Here is a 25,747-nt window from a genome sequence, read left to right on the forward strand (position 1 = left end):
GAATTGTGTTTGCAGAGATTTTCAATTTTCGCCACAATATCCTTTTCATGCAGCGTCGGCATTTGATGTCCTGTCCTGTGTTGGATGTTTGCTCGATGAAATAATATGTATGTGACACAGTGTCGAGTCCTGTGATGGTGCCGACAAATGTTGCGGACAGACATTAGTCGTCGACAAAAGACAAATCACTCTCACTAAACGCGCGGCAGAAGAAAGCAAATAAGAGGGCGAGGGTGTCGCTTGTCTCCTTTCATCCAACCGCTTCTCTCTGTAGTTTTGGAGATGATGAATACCTGTAGACACCTCGGAAGCCGTCGATAACAATAACAAAAAAAAATCTGAAAGAAATCTGCCAATTATTGGTACAACTCGTCAAAAATCCCACAATGGCTACTTAACAGGACCCACTTACTTTTTTGGAGTGCTGTAGAGGACACTTTTCATAATTTTCTTCATTTGTTTTTTCTTTTTTTGCATTCAAACAGGTTTCCTTCCTTCATGGGTTTCTCAAATCCTTTGTAATATAGAGCACTCGCAAACAATGGCCTCCTCGAAGATGAGGTGTTAAAAATGTGGCAAATTTTTCATTTCGGTATTGAATTGTCTTGGCAAGTGAATGAAATTCCCTGAATTTTTCCTTCAAAGAAAATGTCATCTCAATTGTTCGATATTTGATTTTCTTATTGAATTTGGAAAATAAATTGCCTTGTAATTTATAATCCTTCTCTAGCTGAGGTGTTTATGTATTTTCATGGGAAATTGTTGATATCTCATAGATGCGGAATTATTTTGATAAACCTAAAGCGAAAGAGCATGGCAAGTTGTTGATAACTCAATATATGCGGAATTATTTTGAAAAGCCTAAAGAGCATCCACGTATTATGCTTAAAGCCAGGATTCGAAAACAGGCGATTGATATCACAGGCGGATATGTCGACAAACCCAAAGTGTCGATATATGATTCCATTAAATTGCGATGGCCCTTAGTAAGGAATAAGGCCAGCCTTTCTAAATGTTTTTTATAAAATATATCATTATATAATAATAATCAAATAATGATCTTGGATCAAATATTTCAATTTCGGTTTGGCTTTTTAAGCGTCTAGTCGATACAATTACTTAACCGATTTGTTTTGAAAATTTGTGCGATTGAATGTCAATACAGTCAAGAACATTTATACTTTACACGGTTGCAAATCGGTATTTGGAGGTTTTACAAACGGAGTGAGTAGATTAGTATATCCTCCATCCAAGGTGTTGGGTATAAAAATGCACAATATCCATATTACGCCTCGCACTGTAAGAATTTATGGCCATTCATGACTAGCAAACGAAGTAATTTTTTTCTGCGATAGTTATCCCCTGCTAATGCTGGCGACATTTGTAAGTACTATGCCATGAAAAACTTCTCCCCAAAAAGGTGTCGCTCTGCGGCACCACGTTCGGAATCGGCTATAAAATCGAGGTCCCTTATCCTTTCGCCTAAAATTGAATCGGACAGCACTCATTGATTTGTGAAAAGTTTGCCGCAGTCCCTTAATGTAATCTTCTTGGGCAAATTTGCATTTGCATTACTCGTACAATAAAAATGTTTAATCTTCCATTCATAACAAATTGAGGGCAGAATTTCATCGATTTGTGTTCTTATATGATTATTTAAAGGAGTTTTGAAACTTGATTATTAACCTACTTGATGTTGTCTTGTGACTTTGAATACCCATGCCAATTATAGTTCAAGTTGATTAATTTTTAGGTAGAAAAGCAACACATTTTTAGAAAAGTGATAAGTAATAAAATATTTGCCTACAGAGAGGTTAATGCGTAATGCGTTTGCTCTTTGAACTATTTAACTGCGTTTGACTCTTTTTAGGGTAAAGCAATGCCCACAAGTGTATCTAAACAAAGGAAGGGGCTTTCCATCATTATAATCATCCGTAATACATTTTTACAGCAATTTTAAAATGCAAATTTTCCGCAAAAATCATATACCCCAATGCAGTGAACGCAGCGGCGAAGATGTCAAATAGCGGCGCGCCAACGCCGTTTTCAGGCTATAGACCGATTCAGACCATATTTGAAACGTATGTTAAAGGTCATGGGAGAAGCTGTTGTACAAAATTTCAGCCAAATCAGATAATACATTAATTGCGCCCTCTAGAGGCTCGAGAAGTCAATATCCCACAAGGGTTCATATGGCAGCTTTATCAGGTTATGTACTGATTTGCGCCATATTTGGCACAGTTATTGGAAGTCGTAACAAAACTGCGAAATTTCAGCCATGCGAAATTTCAGCCAAATCGAATAATAATTTTGCTCTTTAGAGGGTCAAAAATCAAGACCCCAGATCGGCTTAAATGACAGCTATACCAGGTTATAAACTGATTTTAACCACACTTAGCACAGTTGTTGGAAACCATAACAAAACACGTCGTGCAAAATTTCATTCCAATCGGATAAGAATTGCGCACTCTAGAGGCTCAAGAAGTCAAGACCCAAGATCGGTTTATATGGCAGCTATATCGGGTAATGAACCGATTTGAACCATACTTGGCACAATTGTTGGATATCATAACAAAACACGTCGTGCAAAATTTCATTCCAATCGGATAAGAATTGCGCACTCTAGTGGCTCAAGAAGTCAAGATCCAAGATAGGTTTATATGGCAGCTTTACTCCTTCGAAAGTTATTGTGCTTTCGACAGACAGATGGACGTGGCTAGATCGACTTCAAATGTCATGACGATCAAGAGTATAGAGAGTGGCTTAAGAAGTCAAGATCCAAGGATGGTTTATATGGCAGCTTTACTCCTTCGAAAGTTATTGTGCTTTCGACAGACAGACGGACGTGGTTAGATCGACTTAAAACGTCATGACGACCAAGAGTATATATACTTTATGGGGTCTTAGATGAATATTTCGAGGAGTTACAAATAGAACAGAATAAATATTCTGTCATAGCCAATTAAAGTAAGTAAGTAAGTACAAACAGAACGACGAAATTAGTATACCCCTATCCTATTGTGGTGGGTATAAAAATTGTGGTTTTCTTTTTCGGATTCTCCAGAAAATCATTTTTAATAAACGAATTTTCACAAAAATGTTGGCTGGAAAGTGATGAATATATAATAACTCAAAAGTTTAAAGAGCTGTGACTTTCGTTGATATAAACAGTTGTGTTTACTCGTTCGGACAAATATTGCGTTTCTACAAAGTTGCCAAACTCACACTGTTTGGTACGTCATCAATTGGTAATTTAAAAGGAAGACGAAGAAGGCCGTTTCAAATTCAAATCTCATTTTCTCCACCAATAAAGTCTTAAGAGCGCATATAAATATAAAATTAAATTTAAAAAATAAATTAATAAAATAAATAAGATCGATAAGATCAATAAATTTTCCGACGAATAAAATTGAACGATAAATCATCAAAAAATTTAAAATTTTAAGTAGTCACCATATTGAATCGTTGAATCGGCGTAACCGACGAGACGCCACCGTCGATCATTACTTTGGCCAAACCGAGGCGGACGACGAAAAGGCCTCAGCTTCGTTTACTGTCCCATTCCTTTTTGCGAAGAATTTTAAAGTCGCTCACGTTAACTTCCGGAAACTTTCAATGTTGCGTTCGACCAAACCTTTTACGTTTTGTATACCCCACACCAAATAGCAAATTCCAGTATAAGTCATTAAGACAGTACATGAGTTCAAAACTCAAATTGAAAGATCGGCTTATTTGGGAGCTATTCGGATCATTCTTTACATAGATGTTGGAATTTCTAAACAACATTAGGAGCTTAATTCTTACGAGCTTAATTCTAGGTTTTGATTTGTCTTTTTCATCCTAAACGTGCAAAGTGCAAAGTTAAGCTTGAAGAACTTCGCAAAACCAATCCTTGGCAGCAGTATATAATATTGCAAATAATCTGCAAGAAAGATCAGCGCTTTAAATCTGTCACATATTGAGTGGCTGTCCTAATTACTCCATAAATCCCAGAGTTTGATGAAAGCACCCCAGTCCGTTTCTTCTCACCGCAAACTATTGATATTTACAACTCATTGTTTACCAAAAATATCAACAAATTGAATCATCCAGTAGGGGTCGCATCACTTTTTGTGTGTCCCAGTTTATGGACTGGCAACTGATTCGCGAATACATACAACCGGCACAATTATATTTCGCAGGGAAAAGGACGGCAGAGCAGCCGGGCATAAGCAAATGATGAAATTGATGTCATAAATAAAACAAATTTCCTACCCTCAGCTCTCCAAAAACCATTAAATGACAAACCCAACAACAACCCCTTAAAACCTCCACAAAGGGAAAATGAGGTAGGAAGGACTTTGTTCTCGTCCCCGTCTCCGCCGTATTGGTGAACGATTTTTTGTTCTTTTCCATTTTTTTTTTGTCATTTTGTTGTAGCCCCGAAACGACCATAAAACCGAATGTTAATCATAAACCCAAAAATAAAGGACCAACGCTACCAGTCCACCATCCCTCCGCACAACGAGCTGCTAGCAGCTAGAAAAGGAAGCGAAAGGGGGCGAGACCGTAGCCATCAACAAGATTATTTCGCATAAAATAAATTGATTCCCGCTAAAAGTCAAAATTAACAAAACATTGCCACCACGGAAGACAATACCCTTACTTCTCGCCATCGCCTGCACTCGAGTCTGGAGTAGCCGGGATCGACTGCTGCAACCAACTGCCATTGCAGAAATACACATTACGAACATATCCAAAGGAGCACAATAAACAATAACTTCAAGCAGAAGCAGCAGCAGCTCACCAACAAAACAAAAGGTTATGACATCCAGCCACAATACTAGCTGCAACGACAATGCTAGCTGCCTGTTTAAGGTGACACTCGAAGACCAGGATGAACAAAGCCTAGTTGAGATGAGATAAATTGTTTGGTGGTTCTTTGAGCGACGTGTTGGAATTGTTTTTCAAAATTTGTCCACTATGTCAGTGTTTGCCTTTTAATTGAAGCAGATTTTTCCTTTAATCAAAAAGAGCACAGTGTTTGGATATCTTAGATGTGGAATGGTGTGGTAGCGGTGTTCTTATTACGCAGAAAAATTAAAAACCGATTTAAATTGGATCTTGGTATCTTGAGTCCGACCCACCCTTCAAAACCTTACCGAGCGAATATTTGACTCAAATGAAAGGTTATTTGAAAATAGTGTACGAATATGACAGCAAATAGGGATCGAAGTATATAGGGGGCTACCCATCCCCAAAATCCAAAAAAAGGGTTTTGGAAGGAGAGAACACTTCTCTGGGAGCCACTCCACTCCTAAAAGCCCACCCAGCTAATATGGGATATATAAAATGGAATTCATATGAACGCTATTATGGAGTACAGCCAGAATCTTCGTTTCTAAAAAAAACAAATAAAAGCGTTCTAAGTTCGGCCAGGACGATCAATATTTCGATGAGTTACAAACGGAATGACGAAATTGATATACCACCATCCTATGGTGGAGGGTATAATATTGCACTTATACGGAACAACATTTTGCAAATGTAACCCCAATCCTTTCAAAGTGTTGCACTTCTAACATTTTCAGTCGAACACCTTCATATGCAGGATCTTGGGTACTCAGGGTGTGTGCTAATTGATAACCATTCACTATCGTGAGAGATGTAAAAATTCTCAGGTATTTTTTTCCCCTTGTGTAAAATCGTCACAGAAGCACTGTTTTGCTTGTTTACGTATTCATTTAACCAGAATACAATTCTTCGATAAAATATCCCGCTGTTGCAACAAAACACGAATTTTGATAATATATTCGAAACAAGTAAGGAAAGGAAAAAGTCGAACGGTGCCGACTTATATTCCGTACCCTATAAGTGGAAATTGGAAGCACAATCTAATTGTGAACCGAATTTGATGAACGTCGGTGAAGCTTACCCGATGGCTAATAAAACAATCCGTCTCAAATTTCGAGGAATGTGTTCAAATAACTACGGCTATATATGTGAAAATAGGGCGATGTGTAGGTGTATGTTTAGGAAGCTAGCCGTTAACAATTGATTACATTATTGCAAATTACTCCAAATCGGACGATCATATATAAAAAACCAATATCTAAACCGGAATCGAATTCAACAAAACTCTTTGGATATTGTGGTAGTCGTCGAGAAAATCGTTGCGCAAAATTTTGAAAAGATTGGTGAATAAATGAGCTTGCAGTGGCTTTGGAAGTAAAAATCGGGTGATATATATGTATATAGCAGTTCTATCTATATCTGAACCGATTTTTACGAAATTTCTCAGTATTGTCTAGAGTCATAGGAAAATCCTTCCTTCCAAATTTCGAGGAAATCGGTTAAAAAATGATCGCAATATAAGTGAAAATCGGACGATCATATATATATATATATATATCTATATGGGGACAATATCCAAATCTGACCCGATTTTTTCCAATTTCAATAGGCTTCGTCTCTTGGGTTAAATCGAATCAGAAAGTGATTCTGAGTCGATCGGTATACTTATCAATGGGTCTAGCATTCTTCCTTCTGGGTGTTACAACCAAATGCACTAAGTAATAATACCCTGTACGACAATAGTGGTGCAGGGTGTAAATATTCTTCTAAACTTCATCTTCAATTGTGCTCTTTTAGTTTGAACATTAAAAAAATCGTTCGAAAAACTTCAACAACACAGTTCAACACATTTTGGTTTGTAACTTTTTATTTTAATAATTTCTGTGAAACACTGTGGCATTTCAAGAAGTAATAAACTCTCAACGTATAATGGAATCTCAGGAATTGAATTTACGATTGACAAAACCACGAAGAGATCATTTCACTTTTCTTCTTCCATGATGATGAACAGGAACATTTGAACATTAAAAAAATCGTTCGAAAAACTTCAACAACACAGTTCAACACATTTTGGTTTGCAAACTTTTTATTTTAATAATTTCTGCGAAACACTGTGGCATTTCAAGAAGTAATAAGTTCTCAACGTATAATGGAATCTCAGGAATTGAATTTACGATTGACAAAACCACGAAAAGATCATTTCACTTTTCTTCTTCCATGATGATGAACAGGACGAAAGGTAAGCACATCTGTAGTGTCATACAATGCAGAGAAACGATTGTGTAACTATCCTCTTGACACCTTTCTCCTCCTTCTCCTTATTCAGTTGGCTCATTTATACACATATCCAAACAATTGACTTTTGTTCGCCACCAAGTGTTTGTTGTCCTGTGCAAGGATAGCCGAGAATCGCTGTCTGACAACGATACAAATTCCTTAATCGGTGTCATACTGTTTCCAATATCATTGCCACCAAAATGTGTGCATTATTTATGGTTGTGTTGTTGCATTCAAACTAACGACGAAGCAGATCTGACGAGGATGATGTTGATGATGATGACGACGACGATGGTCGTGATAACAACCACATAAATTAAGAACACTAGGCCATGCTCTGCAATGCATTAAAGGTTTATGGATTCGTGGCATTTGTAGACGTAAGGACGCCTCTTTAGCAGCGAAGGAATTAAGCATTCCAAATTGATTCGATTATGGGGTTTCTAATTGATACAAATCCGACAACATTAGGCAGTACCGAGGCAATATCATTGACGAGGCGATGCTTCTGCTACACGTTTGGCAGTCGTTCGTTGGAGTGGAACGGATTAAATTTCCTTGTATCTGGTATTAAGTTGTTCTTCAACAATAACTTAATACCAATCGAATTTCAATTAAGGTGCGAACAGTCTGAGGCAAATGTGGTCTTAATGACTCTTGCTTTAAGTCGTATCTGTTACAACGTAGAGAATAAGAAATCGAAGGATTGACTAAACTTTCCAATTCACACATTTTTAATGGAACTTAATATTGTGATAGAGCGCCCCGGTAACCGAGTTGGTAGCGTGCTCGGTTTGCCAGAGAGGGGTCGTGGGTTCAATTCCCGCCAGAGGACTTGGTCTGTCGCTACTGTGGTATCACAATGGACTTAAAATTGTCTAAGTGAGTTTGTCAAAGAACTGCCACTCTTACATAACCTAACCTAATAATGTGATTTCGTTTGTTGTACTTCTAAATATGGATTTCTGAGCAAACAAAATTCATATATTTCTAATCGTCATAAAATTATAAGACGATTGAGCGATGTTCGTTTGACGGACAGACACGTTTTAGCATGTTTTATAACCTTCACAATAGGTTGGCTTACACAAAATGTTGGATTAAGATCCTATAAACTGTACATATTATTTATCGCTACGAAATTCTAACTTACCTAACCTAGAGGACATAGTTTAAGTTCAATTGAGCCGCAATGCTGTTATGACGTATGCCTCGGATCGATCCATAACCTGATATAAAACTTTCATTTAGAAAATGATGCAAAAAAAACCGATTTCGCCGAAATTTGTGACAGTGTGCGTATATATTTCAGATATTTTTTTTCTAAATATTTTTTTATCATTTTTTATCTAAACTTTCTCCATAAGTACTTTCAATGACAAAAATCATTAGAGCATCATGCAAGGTTTTTAATATAATTGTGTATAATAAGATTTGAATTACCAACTTAGATCTGCCTATATTTAAAAAAAAAAATGAGTTAGAATTGTGTTACAACATTAAATTTAGCTTGATAGCCTTTTTAATAAGCTCAATAAATTTTAAAAATAAAAAGAATATAAAATAAAAAAATAACAAATAGAAAAACGTTTGGGAAATTTTTACGACAATCAAAATACTTTTATCACGAAGTTTTTCTTTCATATGAAACGTTAGCATTAAACGTATAATTATTGAAAGTAACTAACTTTGTTTATTGTACACCTTTTAGCAGCTTCGTCTACGGTAAAAGGCCCTTCCTTTTGTTGCAAAACCTAAAATTCATAATTTACAAAAATGCATGGATAGCCGAAACGATTATTCGTGTACTGGACCAATACATATTCTCTTGTGTCTCTCCTAACAGAGAGACAGGGTTAGTATTTGAGCATATATACCAGTAGTTGGTAAAATACTCTCTTTTTCCACATTACTTTGTAGGTACAGAAGAAAATAATGCCAAGCAAGCCAATTGGCTTGCACATAATTGCAATTGTACATATCATAGACATAATTGTTTTTCCTTTTTTGACTGAGCAAAGAGCAGTCAGCATTTTAAGCAGCTGGGTCGAGTGCGGATGGTAAATTCGGAAAGTGAATATTTTTAAAGTTTCGCCTTAAGTACAAAAAATGCTGGTATGACCAATGACAAAAATCATTAGAGCAATACACAAAAATGGATTCAGGTACAAATAACACAACAAGAATTTCTAAGGCACATACATTGTTTGGTAATATTTAGGAGGTAAATAAATATCCATCTCAAAGTAGGTATTTAAATGTGCGAAAACAACAACTCCCAATAATATATGTTTGTTTTTTTTTTATAACATAACGAATACAGCAGATCATAATACAAACCATAATAAACTTGTGCGAAAAAGGAAGGCTGTTAATATAGTTGTATATTATAACATCGAAATAAATCCAAATAACTCTGAAAGAATTTGAAATATAAACTGATATATGCTTATAATTGGTTAAATATTTTGAGTTTGAATTACGTGACAACATTAAAATAAACTCGGTATTACTTTAATAAGCACAATCTATTTTCAAATTAAATATACATACATATGCACAAGCGTAACGATAAATTAATTTATGAACAAAGAAATATTAGTTGAAATCCCAAACAATATGTTCTACATATCAATAATGAAAGGTATTGTCAGGGTAAAAAAACTTTATATTTACTCACAAATTTTTGGAAAAATTTATCGCCAAAAAACATGTACATACTTCTATCGTAAACAAAATCCAATGTTTTTCACAAAAGAAGTTTACTTGGCTAATTTTTTTTTGCGTGGCTGCCATATAGACCGGTCTGCTGATTTAAGTTTTAATGCAGATAACAGTCGGATTTATTATTCGATTTCGCTGATCTTTAATAAAATTTCAAAAAAAATCTCAAAATTTTAATGAAATGTGGACTTAAGGCAATCTTTTGGAATGGAAGTCTAAAGAAACTATAAAAATTAAATTTGCTAAAATTTAGAAGTATAATTTATTATTTTAATGAGTAACCGTTTAGAGTAGTAGGCGTGTTTTTTATTTCGCTCCACTGCCTTCACGGAAGGGGAATATGATCGCTGAAAAGGTTAAGGAGCCGCCCTCTTATGCCAAAATGGCAAGGGACACAACAGAGATTAGCTGATTTATGAAGTCATCGATATTAGCAGTGCATCCGGTAGGATTCCACCAGACTATCGGTACCAAGTGGAGGATCTGGTTTACGAACGAGTTTTGGAACATGTGTTGAGCTCTGGAGGGGGTCCACCCATACAAATTATGAGCTACGTTAGAGCGAACATATTAACGCTGCGCTTTGCATCAGCAAAATACATTAATAACGTCAAAAAGTTCATAGGGCGCAAAACTCGACATTGTGAGAGAGATGGACATGCCCCAGCTCAAAATAGCGACGGCTTCATCAAGGGTGGGGGCAACAAATTCGCGACGGAATGCATGATGGAAGTCTAAAACAAGCAAAACAAAGGTTTGGTTGCAGAGAAATGGGAGGAGAAGGAAGTCTCCTTGTGGTGGGCATTGATCAAGTCTCCGTGACAAGTTTGGCTAAGTTTTAAGGCATGGCGTACTACGAGACCAAGGCTGTCTTTTTCAAGATTGGTAACACTGGGATAGGCAAAGAACCTTATATTGAGACATCACGCAGTGTAGTGGCAGGTCATTTAATACCGCCTAACGAACAGGAGCCCCGCGACGAGACCATCACCAACTTTATCAAAAATGGGTACACAGTGATAAGCAAAGATCCTGGTAATAAAACTTCAGGCAGTGCAGGGACGAAAGACCCTACACTGCCTAGGACTTTCTCAAGATTCGGAGGACTAAGATAGATAAACATCCTAATATTAAAACATCAGACAGTGCAGTGACAGAAAACGCAATGCAGCCTATCGAATAGGGAGCCGCCGATGAGACCATCACCTACTCCCAAGAAGCCCATTTACTCAAGATTTGGAACATTAGGATAGGCGAAGATCCTAATATTGGAAAAGTAGGCAGTGCAGGGACGAGAGAATCAATACAGCCTAACTAACAGGGACTCGGCGATGAAACCATTACCGATTTTCTCAAGATTCAGAAGAATAGAATAGGCAAAGATCGTAATATTGAAAAAAATCGAATTAGGAAGTGATTCTCAGACAATTGGTATACATCGGAACGGAACATTATTAGTGATATAAATGGAATAATGTGAACGGGGTTGGTCAATTTGTATGGACCCAATAAGCTGTTGCCAAAATCACAATCTTCTGGGTCAAAAATAAAAAAAATCACAAAATAGTTGGAAATCGAGTTCCAAAATTTGGCGTAAATGTTAATTAAAAAAGAGTAAAATTCTGTTTATGGTGCAATAGTACCGTATTGTTACCATTTGGTACTCGCCATACGGATTGCGGTAGAACTCTAAGTTCAGGGACCGAATTACCGCATGAGTAATATCGAATAAGATTTCGTCCCGTATTGAATGGATGTATTACCGCACTCGAAAGCAGTCGTATCGAAAAATTTCAAATGACTACCGAGTATTTTTTGCATCAGAGTTGATTTTATGACAAAAAATATGAATTTATGGAAATTTTTGGAAACAAACGTGAACTTATAAATAAAAAGAGCATGGTAACATTGCTATTGTTGTGTTTGTCCTCCTCTGACGTCAGCTGATTCTGAAGAGGACAAAAACAGAGGTAAAAGTAATAGGTAAAAGTGGTCCAATGTCATTGCCGATAAAGCGTACATAAATAATCTAAATAAAATAAATATAATTATTATTAACAAATATGTATTATTTAGATTTACCAGGTAGCCGGCAAACGACGAACATTTTTTGGTGTGAAATGTTTTTGTTGCATTGAGCATAATTTTAATCAGACTGCACTCATGGATATAGGTTAAGTATCGTCATTGCGCGGTTCCAAACAAATCAGAAAGTTTCTTTACGCCTTTATTTACTCGATTTTCTATCGATGATTTACTGATAATTCCGTATAATAACGGATTGTTGGTTTATAATTTGGGATTTCGTAATGAAATTGTTCCAAAACGGCAATGCATGGGAAATTGTATATCATGTTTACATGGAAACACCCGGCAGGGTAAGACTATCAACACCACACGTGTTGGAACTCTGAGCTTCAATTTGTGTGGTCCTCCTCGTTATCACGTCCACAGGTTGCGGATAGCTTCAATTGCAATCGCGGGCAATCAGCGGTATCGAGTGGATATTCTCAGTGAGAGGTCGGGCGGCACCGCCTTTTGCTTAAATACTAAGTGCCTATGATACTCGATATGACAAGGCGAGTTATTGGCGCCTTTAAATAACCAATGGTTATCACGTTCTCCCGGCGATCGGCCCTATGGACCAGAATGAGCTTGACGAGTATCGCCACCTCCACATACATATGTATAAATGTAGCTACAACAACAATATGTGAATCAGTTTCATGAGGAAATAAAGCACACGTCTTTGTATTTGCAGCAGTTATATCAAAAACTACCAGTGTATACGCAACCACGGGTAAGGCGATAATCTTTTTAGGAATTCCTTCATAAAGGAATTGCTCGGATTTCCTTGATTTTCGTCTACTAGCAGCAGAATTTCCTCGACATAACAGAATTGGTCCAACAAATTTTGCTCTTGTATTTGCAAGTGGGTGACTTGGTTAAAGGTGTGTAAGCCTGGGTTTAGCTGAACACGTCCCTTACATGGCTATGCGTAAAACACTAAGAAGTAAATTTTTCTTTCTTTATAAGAAAAATAATATTTCACAATATGTTCTCCATTTTGATTTTGGAATATTTTTTTTAGAAAATAAAATCAAAAAATAGCACGATGTTTCACTCAAATTGTGCGATTTGAGTGAAACATCATGCTATTTTAGATTAATCAAATTATCCGACCTCAAGATGTCTCTCTGTTGGAAAATGTTGTAACTACAGTTGTGTTATCTGTATATAATTTATCTATGAAGTAGGCAGCCGTATTGGGAAATTCAACATGGTGGTGGAATTAGGAGAAAATATACCAATCTTAAGCGTAGACATGAACCAACCTCAATTTTGGTTGGCCACACAACAAGCGGCCTACCAAATATTCCTATTTCCTATTATGGCTTACCGAATACATATATGAAGTAAAACTGAATAAAAACCCCGAAGAAATATATAGAGGGACTAATATATAAAGGATGCGCAAATGCGTTTTGTGAGGTTTCAAGACTTGCGTGCATCGAACTGCAATCCCCTTCAAAGCAACTTTTCTTATTTGCTCATGAGCTAGCAAATGCAATATAAATTCTACTTCACTTCAAACACAGAATTTAGCGTTGACATTTGACCAATTTCGGTTTCTTTTAATTTTATTGATCTTTAATAAAATAATGTGTATGTGTTTGTTATCAAAGAACAATGTCTAATTATAAAAATAATAATAATAATAAAAATCTTAATAAATATGACATTTAGGTTGAGCAATCTGCGCGATGTGTACTCTGCTTTGATATAGTAAATTTTTACAATTATTAGCAGGTTTTATGGGGACAAACCCTATGAACAATATTTGCAACCCTAAAAAATAAATAAAATCACTTTAAGTTTAACACTTAAAGCGAGAACACTAGCGATGGCAATGCACTCACTAATTAATATTGGCAAAATTCACACGAAGATATGTCACTAAGCGGCACGCCGTTCGGACTCGGCAATAAAAAGGAGGTCCCTTATTATTTCAAAATTTTTAAAATGAATTGCTTGACAACATTTAGTGTTTTATAAAAAAAAGCAAACCAAAAAAAGCAGTTAAGGCAGTGCTTGGAGTATTTGAGGAAAAGATTTTTCGGAAAATAGATGGACCATTTTTCGTTGATGAAGAGTATAGGCGTCGTATGAGCCACGAGCTGTATGACGACGATAGCACAGTTACACGTATCAAAATACAACTTCTGCGTTGGCTAGGTCATGTTGTCAGAATGGAGAAGAAGCTCCAGCAAAGAAGTCTTTTGAAGGCAAACACGATGGTACACGCAAACCGAGACGATTAAAAGCCCGATGCAAAGATCAAGTGATGGGAGAGACTTCGAAATTTGGTGTCAGAGATTATAAAATGAGCGCAGATGATCGAGGCGCTTGGAACGCTTGTGGAACAAATATCATAACCAATTAAAGTAAGAAAATAAAATAAGTAAGTGAAAAAAAAAACAAAATTTTTAGAGTTCTGGTTCCATCTGTTAGCATAACACTTACGGTATGATTTATGCCTTAAGGGTGGTACTATATTCGCTTTTAGCGAAATTACTTTTTTAGATAATAGATTAAAGCAAAAAATCATTCGTTCATTCAGTAGGACATTCCCTCATTACTTATGAAACATTTTTCATAAAAGTTTTATCTTATCATTGAGAGTTAAGTAGTGTTTCAAAAAAATAACAGTGAAAAACAAACATAGTACCAGGCATTATCTCGAAGCTTCACAACAATATTAACTTTCATCCAAAATCCAAGCAAAAATTTTTAAAATCGAGCTTTCATTGTTTAACGACATACATATTTTGTTTCTGTACCAATATCAAGTAAACTTCCCACTTTCTTGGGCAAAACTTCTTAGAATTCTACGATTTTGATAATCATCAAAAATTGCCCCACCTTAAGGTAGGTATTAAGATCGTTCACTGTGGAATGTTTTCACAAAACATTGTTTCCTTGTTGTAGAATACCTCAAAAAATCATATTAATTAGTCCATGCCACTATGGATCTACACCTAAGCCAGTAATCGGTTTGTTGTGCGCTCTAAATACTAAAAAAACTAAAAAAAAATCTAAGTCAGGAATCATGTGCTTATAACAAAATCTTTAATGGTTTTTCATAGCACGCCCTATGTCGCACAGTGGGAACAAATCGAAAAAAAACTAGTTAAAAATATGCCGTGTGAGAACGAGTAGAGATATCTCTTGAACTTTAAAATGGTTAGAGCTAAGGCTAAGGTGTTAGCGAGATCGTCGTTTGCAAAACTTCAAGGCCCTAGGTTATTCGGGCGCCTTTTGGCAGGCCCCTAAAATTGGTCACCTCGGTACTTCGTAAATTTGTTTAGGCTGCCAAGTCTTCGTTTGTGGTCCGATTTCAAAATTAGTTTTTGCTGGATAGTGCTACAAAAAGTCCTCCTGAGGATTAAATTACCTCGTCTTAATTCGGGGATATTCGACTTTTAATTTTCTTTTTTTGCAGTTTTGACCGAAACCTGTTCGTATTTTGCAATTTACGAAGGCATTTGTGCTTCGCTTTCATTTTTCGTGATTCGTTGACATGACTTTGCGCAAAAAGGTCCACATCAAAAAAAACCTCAATTTTATTATAATTTTTTTTGCTAAGGAGACATATTGCAGATGCGTTTAATGTGGAATTTGAACAAGATATGTTATATAAAAGAAATGGCAAATTTCAAATGATAGTTTATTGCGTTAATAACCACTTTAATTGGATTTTTGAGCTTATCATAAAACCAAATTGCAAAATTGTAAATCAATAGTACAAATACCTTTATAGGTCCGATTTCAACAAATTTTTTAATTGAATGTAAAAATTTCTTAATTGAATATAGTTTTTCAATTTTTCTGTATGGTTTTAGGAGACATATGAAGTAAAAAAAAAAAAAACAAAAACCCAACTTGGGAATCTGGACTTTAGAACTTGAGTATTCGAGTGATTTTTCCAATTTAATGAAAAAATTGCCTGTTTTGAAGTACATATAGCACCCGTTAAAGTTGACACGTCTCCTTCAAGTTTCACTTACAACGCATATATAATATATCCTCTTCAAAAAAGGTTTTTCAAAAAAGACTCATCAATGAATACACCACAAAATGCAAAAAATATACTTTTCACATTTTTTGACTTCCAAACTGTATCACTTTTAACTGAATAATCAGTGTGGAATTTTTTGCGGCAAAAATCTTATCACGAATCCAAGTCAAAAAAAAAAAAAATATAGTAAAAAGTATGCCAGTTGAGAACCGATAGAGATAACTCTTTGAAATTTCAAATGGTTAGAGATGGTGGGATGGTTTAAATGACTTCAAAGCCTTATGTAGTCCGGAAGCCTCTTGGCATTGCCCTAAAATTGGTCACCTCGGCATTTCGAAAAATTGTTCGGGCTGCCAAAACTTCATTTGTGATCCAATATTCAAAATTTTTTTGCTGGATAGGGATTAAAAAAATCGATACTTTTAATTCTTTCGACCTTTAATTTTTATTTTCGGAAATTTTTTGCCAAGATTTACAAAGAGATTTGTGGTTCGACTTTCGTTTTTATTGCATGATTTGAATTGGTGACAACATTTTCAACGACTTTGCTGGAGTATGCGTCAACATCCGATAATTCAGTTCAAAGTTATGCAGTTAGGAAATTAAAAAAATGTGAAAAAAGTGCTTCGTTCATAAAATGTAAATCGTTGTTGTCTCAACAACGATTTACATTTTAAGAGTAATGAAAAAAGTATTTAAATGTTATGTTCTTTTTAACGTCAATCAAATACACCAATTATTCAACAACACACACAATCATATTTTCATTTTGGATACCGCAGTTTTAGGCTCATGGTTCTTAGGTATTTTTTTTAGGATGCCAGTATCAATAATATAAATTCTAAGGTGAAAAGTGCAAAAACATTAAAATATTTAAAAATAAAATCTGTATTGCGTTTCTATTTTCAAAGCGCTAATGAATTTTTTCAGCAATTGATCTTTCATAGCTTCAATGATAAGAGAATATGAGAATTCATCTGAGTCTTTCATTAAATTCATATGTACACAAGGGAAGACCGAAAACAAAGTTTTATGTTACTAATTGCTTCCAAAACTTAGCGCTTTAAGTGAATCTTATATTTCCTTTACCATGTATCGCATTTGCCAAGTTCTGTGAACGATTATCTGCGTATTTTTAAGCAGAACTCCAATACCTATTTGCCCAGGTTCTCAAATCGGTGGCTCAAGATTTCAAATCGGAAGATCGCTTTAAGATCTATGTCAGATTATCATTTTGTGGACGTTGGAAGCGTCCTTCGAAGTCGTTTTGCTAATATTGAATTTAAAATTGCTGGTGGAATTCAATGCTTAGATCTGTTTATGGATTGATTTTACAATTTGAAACCGATAGTACATAAAAAGTTTAATATGGCTATGCAGACTACAAATTGAAAAAATCGTAAAAAGTAGATTTGTGGGTTGACTCTAGTTCCAGATATGGAATTTTCTTCACGAAAAAACTAGAAAAACTCTTCGAGTTCCCAAAAGTTTAAGCTGAAATCTCCAATTTGATAAAATATTTTTAGCCCCGAGTGGTCCTTTAATACGCGCAAACAATTTTCTACGTCATCCAAGGCAATTCATAAAAACTCCTGTATTTTCGTGCGAAAATGTAGCAAAAATTTACATCTATTTGTTTGTAAGAAAATTGTGTATAAAATCTAGAACTATATCTTTATTAGTTTCGGTTTTTTGAATATTTCCCAAATAAATCGGTTTAAATTTAATATTTTGATTTTAGTATAGACATTTCGTTATAATACATATTCTGAAATCCAAATATATATATATTTATAAAATATTTTATAATATCTGTAAAAATTACTATCCGACGTGGACACCACGATGATCTTCCCATATATTCAAGACAAAAACACACTCGGAAGATTTAAAAAAATTTTAAGTAGTCTGCCATATATGACCGAACAAATATATCTTTATGAAATTTTTAATTTCAAGCGAGAAAGTGCTTGTTAGATGATATGCAAAATTTCAAGATTCCAGAAGGCAAGGGGCTAATGTTTGGCCATCCGAGTTCTGTCAAGGTAAATACCTCACAATTAGGAAAATAGTCTGCTTTTTTTTTTGGGTGGGGAGGAGGCACCCCATATTTTTTAAAAAGCAACAAATTGCCTAAATTCTTCTCTTACTGAAAAGCTGGTAAACATAACTTAAATTTTATATAGAATATTGTGGACGCTACTGGGTACATGCGCTGGCTCTTTGGCGGTGCTCTTTGGTTAAACACAAAGCTGAATTTTGTACTGCTTGCGAACACACTATTTATAGGCCGATCCTAATCTTTCAAATCCAGCTTTGCGAATATCTTAGTTTCTTTTGCCCTCATTTTTATTTGCCTCAAACTAGGTTTATGATTCCAACAGTTTGCTGTTTGTGCCAATCAATTTGTTTTAAATGATTTTTACTTCCATAATAATTTTGCGCAAGCAAACTGAAAACATTAAGCAACTATAATTGTTTAATATTTCGCAAAAATAAATATTGGTAAATTTTTAAGAAGACTTGTCTACATTCTGCTTGAATCATCGAAATTACGTTTTTGATGGAAAAAATGTCCTGTAAAATTTGCATCTAACTATTGCCGTATATGCTTATAATTTGCATCGTGTCTTTAAAGTCCTTTAAAGGCCTAATTTGTTGGATACAAAATAAGAACAAATGGTAGAACTAAAAATCAGAAATGCAAAGAGATTTCTACGATATTGTAGTTGTAAAATTTTTTCTTTCGTTATAAATTTTTTTTTGCGTTTAAATTTTTAATTATTTTTTGTTTTATTTATGTTCTCCCCAAAAAGCAAATTCTCTAGAAATCTGTTTTATTCAATTAGCTCATACCCAGAAAAATTTGTAAGTAAAGTAAAACAGCAAAAATGTATGCTGTAACAGCAGAAAATCTACTGAATATAAGACAGGTGTAATTTTTTGCTAAAACAGCAAATATTTTATGCTGTTTTCACACAACAAAATGACTAAGAGGATTTAACAAAAATCTTTTCTATTTTAAAACAATTCCTTACATTGACTTTGTTATATTTTATGAACATGAAATTTAACTTGTCAAATTTCATTAAAGTTTTTCATACATAAGGGTTGGACTTTTCGCGTGAACAACTGTCAAACTCCATACAAAAACCGTATTAGCTACGAACATGAGAAATAAATTCCTTTTTTACGCTTACGACTTAAATGAGCACTTTAAAACAATTAATCCTAGTGTAATATGAATGTAAGATTGAGCTGGTACATAAAATTTCATATACTTATGTTTGAAGAAATTATGATATTTTTTTAAAGTTTTTCGCAACAATTACGAAAGCTGAACAGAATACTCTGCTTAACACTTAAGGAAATCATCAGAATTAAAGTTTAATTTTTTTTTAAATATTAAGCTAAGCTCAAATCTACGGTCAAGGCCTACGGAACTAATAAATTTTTAGAAGAATCAACCCTGCTTGCTATGGATATCGACGCATAATCACTATGAGATCCGTATCGATTGCCTTAAATACTATATTGTGACTCATGGAATTTCAAGAAAAAACGAAATGGTTTCATTTGAAATAATTATTTTAATATATAAATTAATCGTGATGATCATTACGGCGTTTAAAAATTGTGTTTCTGAGTTCCTAATTTTTATACCCACCACCGTAGGATAGGGGGTATATTCATTTAGTCATTCCGTTTGCAACACAGAAATATCAATTTCCGACTCTACAAAGCATATATATTTGGGATCGTCGTAAAATTCTAAGACGATTTTACGATGTCCGTGTGTCTGTCCGTCCGTCAGTTGTAATCACTTTACAGTATTCAAAAATTGAGATATTGAGCTGAAATTTGGCACAGATAAATCTTCTTGAACGGGCCAAATCGGATCATATTTGGATATAGCTGCTATATTGACCGAACTGCCGATGAAGGGTGTAATGCCCATAAATGCTTTATTTTTTATCCGATTTTGAGGAAGAAGGATACTTCTTGCATATCGCAGAGCGCAGTGGATTAAATTTAGTAGCTCAAAAGGATCTCCTTTCGTATACCTCTGACTCCGAACGGTGAGCTGTTAGCGACAACACTTCGCTGTGAAATTTTACTTGACTGGATACCACACTAATGTCGCCAGCATTTGTGAGCAGATAACCACCGCTTAGATTTTTTTTCTTGTTCTCGCCGGGATTTGAACCCTGGCGTTTGGCATCATAGGCAGCCATGCTATCCTCTGCGACACGATGGCTCCTAATAACTCATGCAGAATCATATCCAAAACATTTCTGAAATGTTTGAGATATAAAAATTTCGGGACTAATATTTTGTGCCACACTTATTCCAGCATTTAACATTTCGTTTTTATCTTCGCCTTCTTCTTCCATTACTCAAAGCTTAGCCAGGAAATAAAGGTGTTGCCACCTAACCAATAACATCCATGTAATAGCTGCCGTTTCTTACCACAACATTTCAACTAGCGGTTAGTTGAAGCAAATGCTCCCCATGTTCAGTGCTCTCTTAAACTTTTTACGTTTGGATGGGGCTTTTGTTAGCCCGAATGGAAACATAACACAACAGTTTGCAGTCTGTGCTCTGAGAGTTCGGTAAAAACTTTGAAACGTAGCGGAGTACTCGGTTTCCGCAACACTTAACATTACGGACGGAACACACACACACATATCTCTCACACATAAAAACAAAACACATACATATGTATGTACGTACACAAGTAAACCTACTTCTCCAAACAAACCTACACACAGCGGCGGCAACAACAACAACAACAACAGTAACCAAGCGATTAGAATAGAAACGGAGAGCAAGAGCAAGATTCGCTGTAGAATCATCATCCTTTAATGGAAAAATTATATAAAATAGGGTAAAAAACCTTAACAGACTTGAAGACGACAACGGAAAACGACTACGTCGCGGCGTCACAGTCAACCGAGGCAGCAATGACGACGACCAAACACGAATAGTGAACGAATAACGCGTTGAGAGCAAAACGTCTTCCGACACATGACAATTGCCAAAGCTGAAGAATAGTTGAACTACGGAATCAAAGGATGTGTAATTAAACACCAAATCAAGGAAATCTCGAAATTATTCCTGAAGTGGCTCTTGGGCTCAACAAAGCGAATAGAAAAAATAGAAGGTGCAAAAGTATGAAGAAATTGAATTGAATAAGAAAATGTTTGAAAATTGTGAATGTAAAGAAAAATGCAATAAAACGAAATGAAAAGAAAAGCAATCTGAAAATGGTGTAACACTGCCCTGTCAGCCAGTAAAAGTGAAAAAGAAGAAAAGTGTAAAGAAAATGTTCTGAAAAACGAGCGAGAGTGCAAAGAGCAAGCAGCCAAGTGTCCACAAAAGTAAACCACCAACCAACGTAACAATCTGACCAAAAAAATACCAAAAGCCAAGCCAAGCTGAAAAAACGGTAGGGTTTTTTCGTCTGTATCTATTTTCCAAAACAAGAAGAAAAAAACACAAAATACCAAAAAAAGAAATCAAATTTCACCACCCCCCTCCAGTTACTCAGCACGGAACCAGTGAACCAACCAACCAACCAGCCAGCCAGTTAGTTGTCGAATACGCCACGGAATTACGTGTGAAGTGCTGCCTGCCTTGGCTGGGTGTTACGACAGACCAGGACTATTGACAGGCAGCGCCTGTGTGGAGGAGTAATTGAATTTGCACGGGATTTTCTAAAAGGATACCGACCGCAGTGCACTGCAAAATGGTAAATTGTTGTTCACAATTCCCTCAAGAATATTAATTTAGGTTCCACTCACCCCAGCCAACGAACCATTCAACCATCATCCATCAACCGACAACACACAATTCAATTGTTTTGTAATTTCCTTTCATGAATGTGTAAGTGCAAGTCTTCCATTTCCATACCATTTCCCTTCGCCTTGCTTCTGCCACTGCCATTGCCCCTATACCTTCTCCGGCCTCTGTCTGGGCTTTGATGCTCTGACATTTTGCGTATTCTTAAGATACCAGGCGACATCGACATCGCCATCGCCATACACTTCACCACAATTCACCCAGCCAACGAATGAATGCCAACCATTTGAGTGTGTTTTCCGCAGTGGTTATGCTGATGCCGCTCCTGCTCTTAAGGGACAAGTGTCTATGTCTAGGTTTTTCTTCTTGAATTGCTGTTGTTTTGCCCATAAATGAAAAACAAAAAAAACATAAAAAATAGAAACAAAATACACGTCGACAATCAAAAACACAAGCATTTCCACCGATGTACACTTAAAGTGGCAAAACAACGACAATAAATGCAACAAAAGGACGACAATTGCACATTTCCCCAATAAAAGGCAATTGTTGGTAAATTAGCAGCAAAACAAAAGGATTTGACGACAGCGGTCTGTCTAAAGCTCGCACAATCACCAATCCATCCATTTATTTTTCCCTTATTGTTGTTTTTTTTTTCAGTCCTTTTATTGTTCCCATTCACAGGAAAAGCATTTCAATGTAAAAAAAATATATAGAAAAAAATCAGAACCTCCAAACAATTGTTTGGCAAATCTTATGATGTAACTCACCATTGCGCTTCATAGGTCATAGGGGGGAGGCGAGTAGGGTTGATTGTCGTGATACATTGAAGAGCGAGGTGGAGACCGAAAGCCAAGAGAGGCATTTGGGCGACACTCACAACCACCACCACCACCACCCCACATTCTCTGTATGTAGTAGTTAGACCCCATGTTAAGGCTCTATTACACGGCATGTAGTTGTCTTATGACATGCCAAATTTGGCACGAAACTAACATATACATTTTTTCGATTGGAGCGGGCTCTATACTTCTGACAAAAACATAAAGCAATCATCTGTTTTGTTGTCAGTCGAATGAAAGCAAATTAAATTGATTTTACCAGCTGTCTCACAACTTTTGAATTTTTTACGTATAAAAAATCAGCTTTTGCTCAAATTTTTAAGTTGTGTCATACGAAAATAACATACAGATGTGATAGCAAAAACGACGAATCGTATGTAAATTGACAATTTTGACAAACACTTTCAATTACATGTGAATACAAAAAGTGACCTGTCATAAGACATCTACATGCCGTGTAATAGAGCCTTAAGCCGCATAGTTCGTTTAGTTTTTTGTCACTTGAACTTGGCTCTTGTGTTGAATTTTTATTTTGTATTGTGGTGAACAAAATATTTGCTCTGCTTTACTGACAAAAATCAAAACAAAAGCTATGTCAAGGAAAGGATTTATTGAATATAAAGGAAACATTCCAATTATATTGTGAAATGTCACGTATCCCTTATACATGCGATTCAGTCTGCGTCCATTTTCTGTTTCTCCCTTAAGAAGATTGCTAAGAAATAACCTTTTTAAAACATTTGAGGAATCTTTCGTTACCCATTGTGTCAGGATACTGATATAAAACCAACCAGTTTTTAAATTTCACACCTCTTTCTGTAAATTTGACATGAGCTCTGTTTTTCCGCAATGTATCTGATGTAGCCCCCATATACATCGATATGCTGTATTCAACACATAAAACGCTTATTTTTATTCGATTTCGCTTAAATTCATTACAATGAGTTTTGTTAGAACACTTCGAGTGAAACATCGACTCGGTTTTGCTACCCACTGTAGATACCATATTAACTAACAACTCTTATTAGTTTAGTTTAGTTTCGGAACACGAAAATATTCTGAAAATGATACAGATCGGGCAATTTTTTCAGATATGTAAATGGCTTATAAACCGGTTTTCCGAATTATGGTGTTGAGTCTTGGCCTAGATCGGACCGTATTTGGATATAATCGTCACATACATCGATTTCGCGCATAAATGTCTAATGTTCATAGAATAAAATTTCCCTATCCCAATTTCGGCCGAACTTTTTTTTCGATTGAAACAAATGATTTTTAATCTAAAATCTACCTATAGTGAATTAAGCGATCTGACAATACTTTCGAATGAAAAAAAATTCTCCCATGTATTGTTCAAAAACTGGTCACAAAGTTGTGTTACGCACCCTACGCAGAATGAAAGTGTCTCTCGATGTTAGTGTATATTTTGGGCATTTCAAGCGAATGTTTCGTAGTTTACCTCAAAAAATATTCTATGATTTAAAGATGAACAAACGACAATTTTAAATTTGTGTCTTAACAACCAAAAACTTTTAAAATTGTTGTCTTAAGCCGTGAATCCTTTGTGACACACGTTACGTTATCGTTTATTTACACCATTTAAGAGAGATTTTACGCTTTTAGATCAATGAATTTATATTAATTTATATATGAATTTTATATTTGTATAAGTAAATAGTTTATGGTCTTGAAAAGCAAAAACCGATATTGGCTCGTATGGCAGCTATATATATATTTATGCAGCCATCGGAGCTGTATTTGGGAAGGGTATTGAAAGTCATCAGTGTGCTTTGAATACAAAATTTCAGCCTAATTAGTGTAATTGACACACTTATGGGCTTAAAAGCAAAAATTAGAATATGTGCATCAATGGAAGCTATATTTATCTGTGGACGTTTTCGGGTCGTATTAAATACGGGTATTCGAAGGCGTAAATGGAACTCCTTTACCAATTTCTAGCCAAATCGGGTCAATATTAAGGCCTCTGAGGGGCCCACAAATTAAATGGCAGTTTCGTGTTATCTTAAAATCTAAACTAAATTAAAAACCCTCCCAGGTTCGTCGATAATATAAAAATTGTTCTTAAAGTTGCTATTGATGAAAAGAAATAAAATCAAACAAGTAAGAGCGTGCTAAGTTCGGCCGGGCCGAATCTTATATTCCCTCCACAATGGATCGCATCTGTCGAGTTCTTTGCGCAGTATCTCTTGTTAGGCAAATAAAGAATAATGAATAAGGACGGAGGAGGAGCTATATCAAGTTACAGTCCGATTCGGGGCTCAAGAAGCAAAATCGGGAGATCGGTTTATATGGGAGCTGTATCAAGCTATAGATCAATTCTGACCATATTGCACACGTATGTTGAATGAAGGTCATGGGAGAAGGTTATGGACCGATTTGGACCATACACAAATCTTGGAAGTGATGCCAATACACTACTTGCAAAATGACAATCAAATTTTCTAAAAGCTCAAGAAGTCAAGACCCAAGATTGGTTTATATGGCAGCTATATCAAAACATGGACCGATTTAGCCCATTGACAATCCCAACTGACCCACACTAATAATTTGTGCAAAATTTCAATCAGCTAGCTTTACTACTTCAACTTACAGACGGACAGACGGACGGACATGGCTAGTTCGACTTAAAATGTCACGACGATCAAGAATAATTATACTTTATGGGGTCTTAGATGAATATTTGGAGAGTTACAAACAGAATGACGAAATTAGTATACCCCCATCCTATGGTGGAGGGTATAAAAAGAATTTTAAAGTTTTGAAATTTAAATGTTGGTGAGAGGTCAAACTGTGACCCACGCTGCAGAAAATATTTTACTATACATTTTTTCAGTGTTTTGTAAAATTTTTATATTTTGTTTACATGAAGGAGCACTCGAAGTGTAATGCCAAACATATGATGTTATGCACTCAAAAAAATAAAATAAAACACATATTTTTTGTGACGCACGCCACAACGCGAGGACCTGACTTTGGATGTCTCATATTTTTGTTTATAAAATAATAAACCTATTTTTTTAATAAAACTGAAGACTATTAAGAGTATACAAATATTTAAATATTTGGTCCATCTATGTTTACTGTATTGCAATAAACGAACACATTATAAATGTTAATTTTTTTGTTTAATATTACTAAAGACCTAAGGTAGGATACAATTTGGATATGA

The 25,747-nt window shown here is 35.5% G+C and overlaps 1 protein-coding gene across 1 annotated transcript in view; it reads left to right on the forward strand.

Moving 5' to 3' along the window:
- Positions 1-21,575: 21,575 nt before the first annotated feature.
- LOC106084358 (probable sodium/potassium/calcium exchanger CG1090) overlaps positions 21,576-25,747 on the forward strand; it is a 33,171-nt gene continuing 28,999 nt past the window's right edge. The window contains exon 1 of the mRNA XM_013247982.2: positions 21,576-21,665. Coding sequence (XP_013103436.1) covers positions 21,663-21,665 — 3 coding nt within the window. The 5' untranslated portion in view covers positions 21,576-21,662. The remainder of the gene's footprint in view (positions 21,666-25,747) is intronic.

Source organism: Stomoxys calcitrans, chromosome 2, assembly GCF_963082655.1.
Source record: "Stomoxys calcitrans chromosome 2, idStoCalc2.1, whole genome shotgun sequence".
Lineage (NCBI taxonomy): Eukaryota > Metazoa > Arthropoda > Insecta > Diptera > Muscidae > Stomoxys > Stomoxys calcitrans.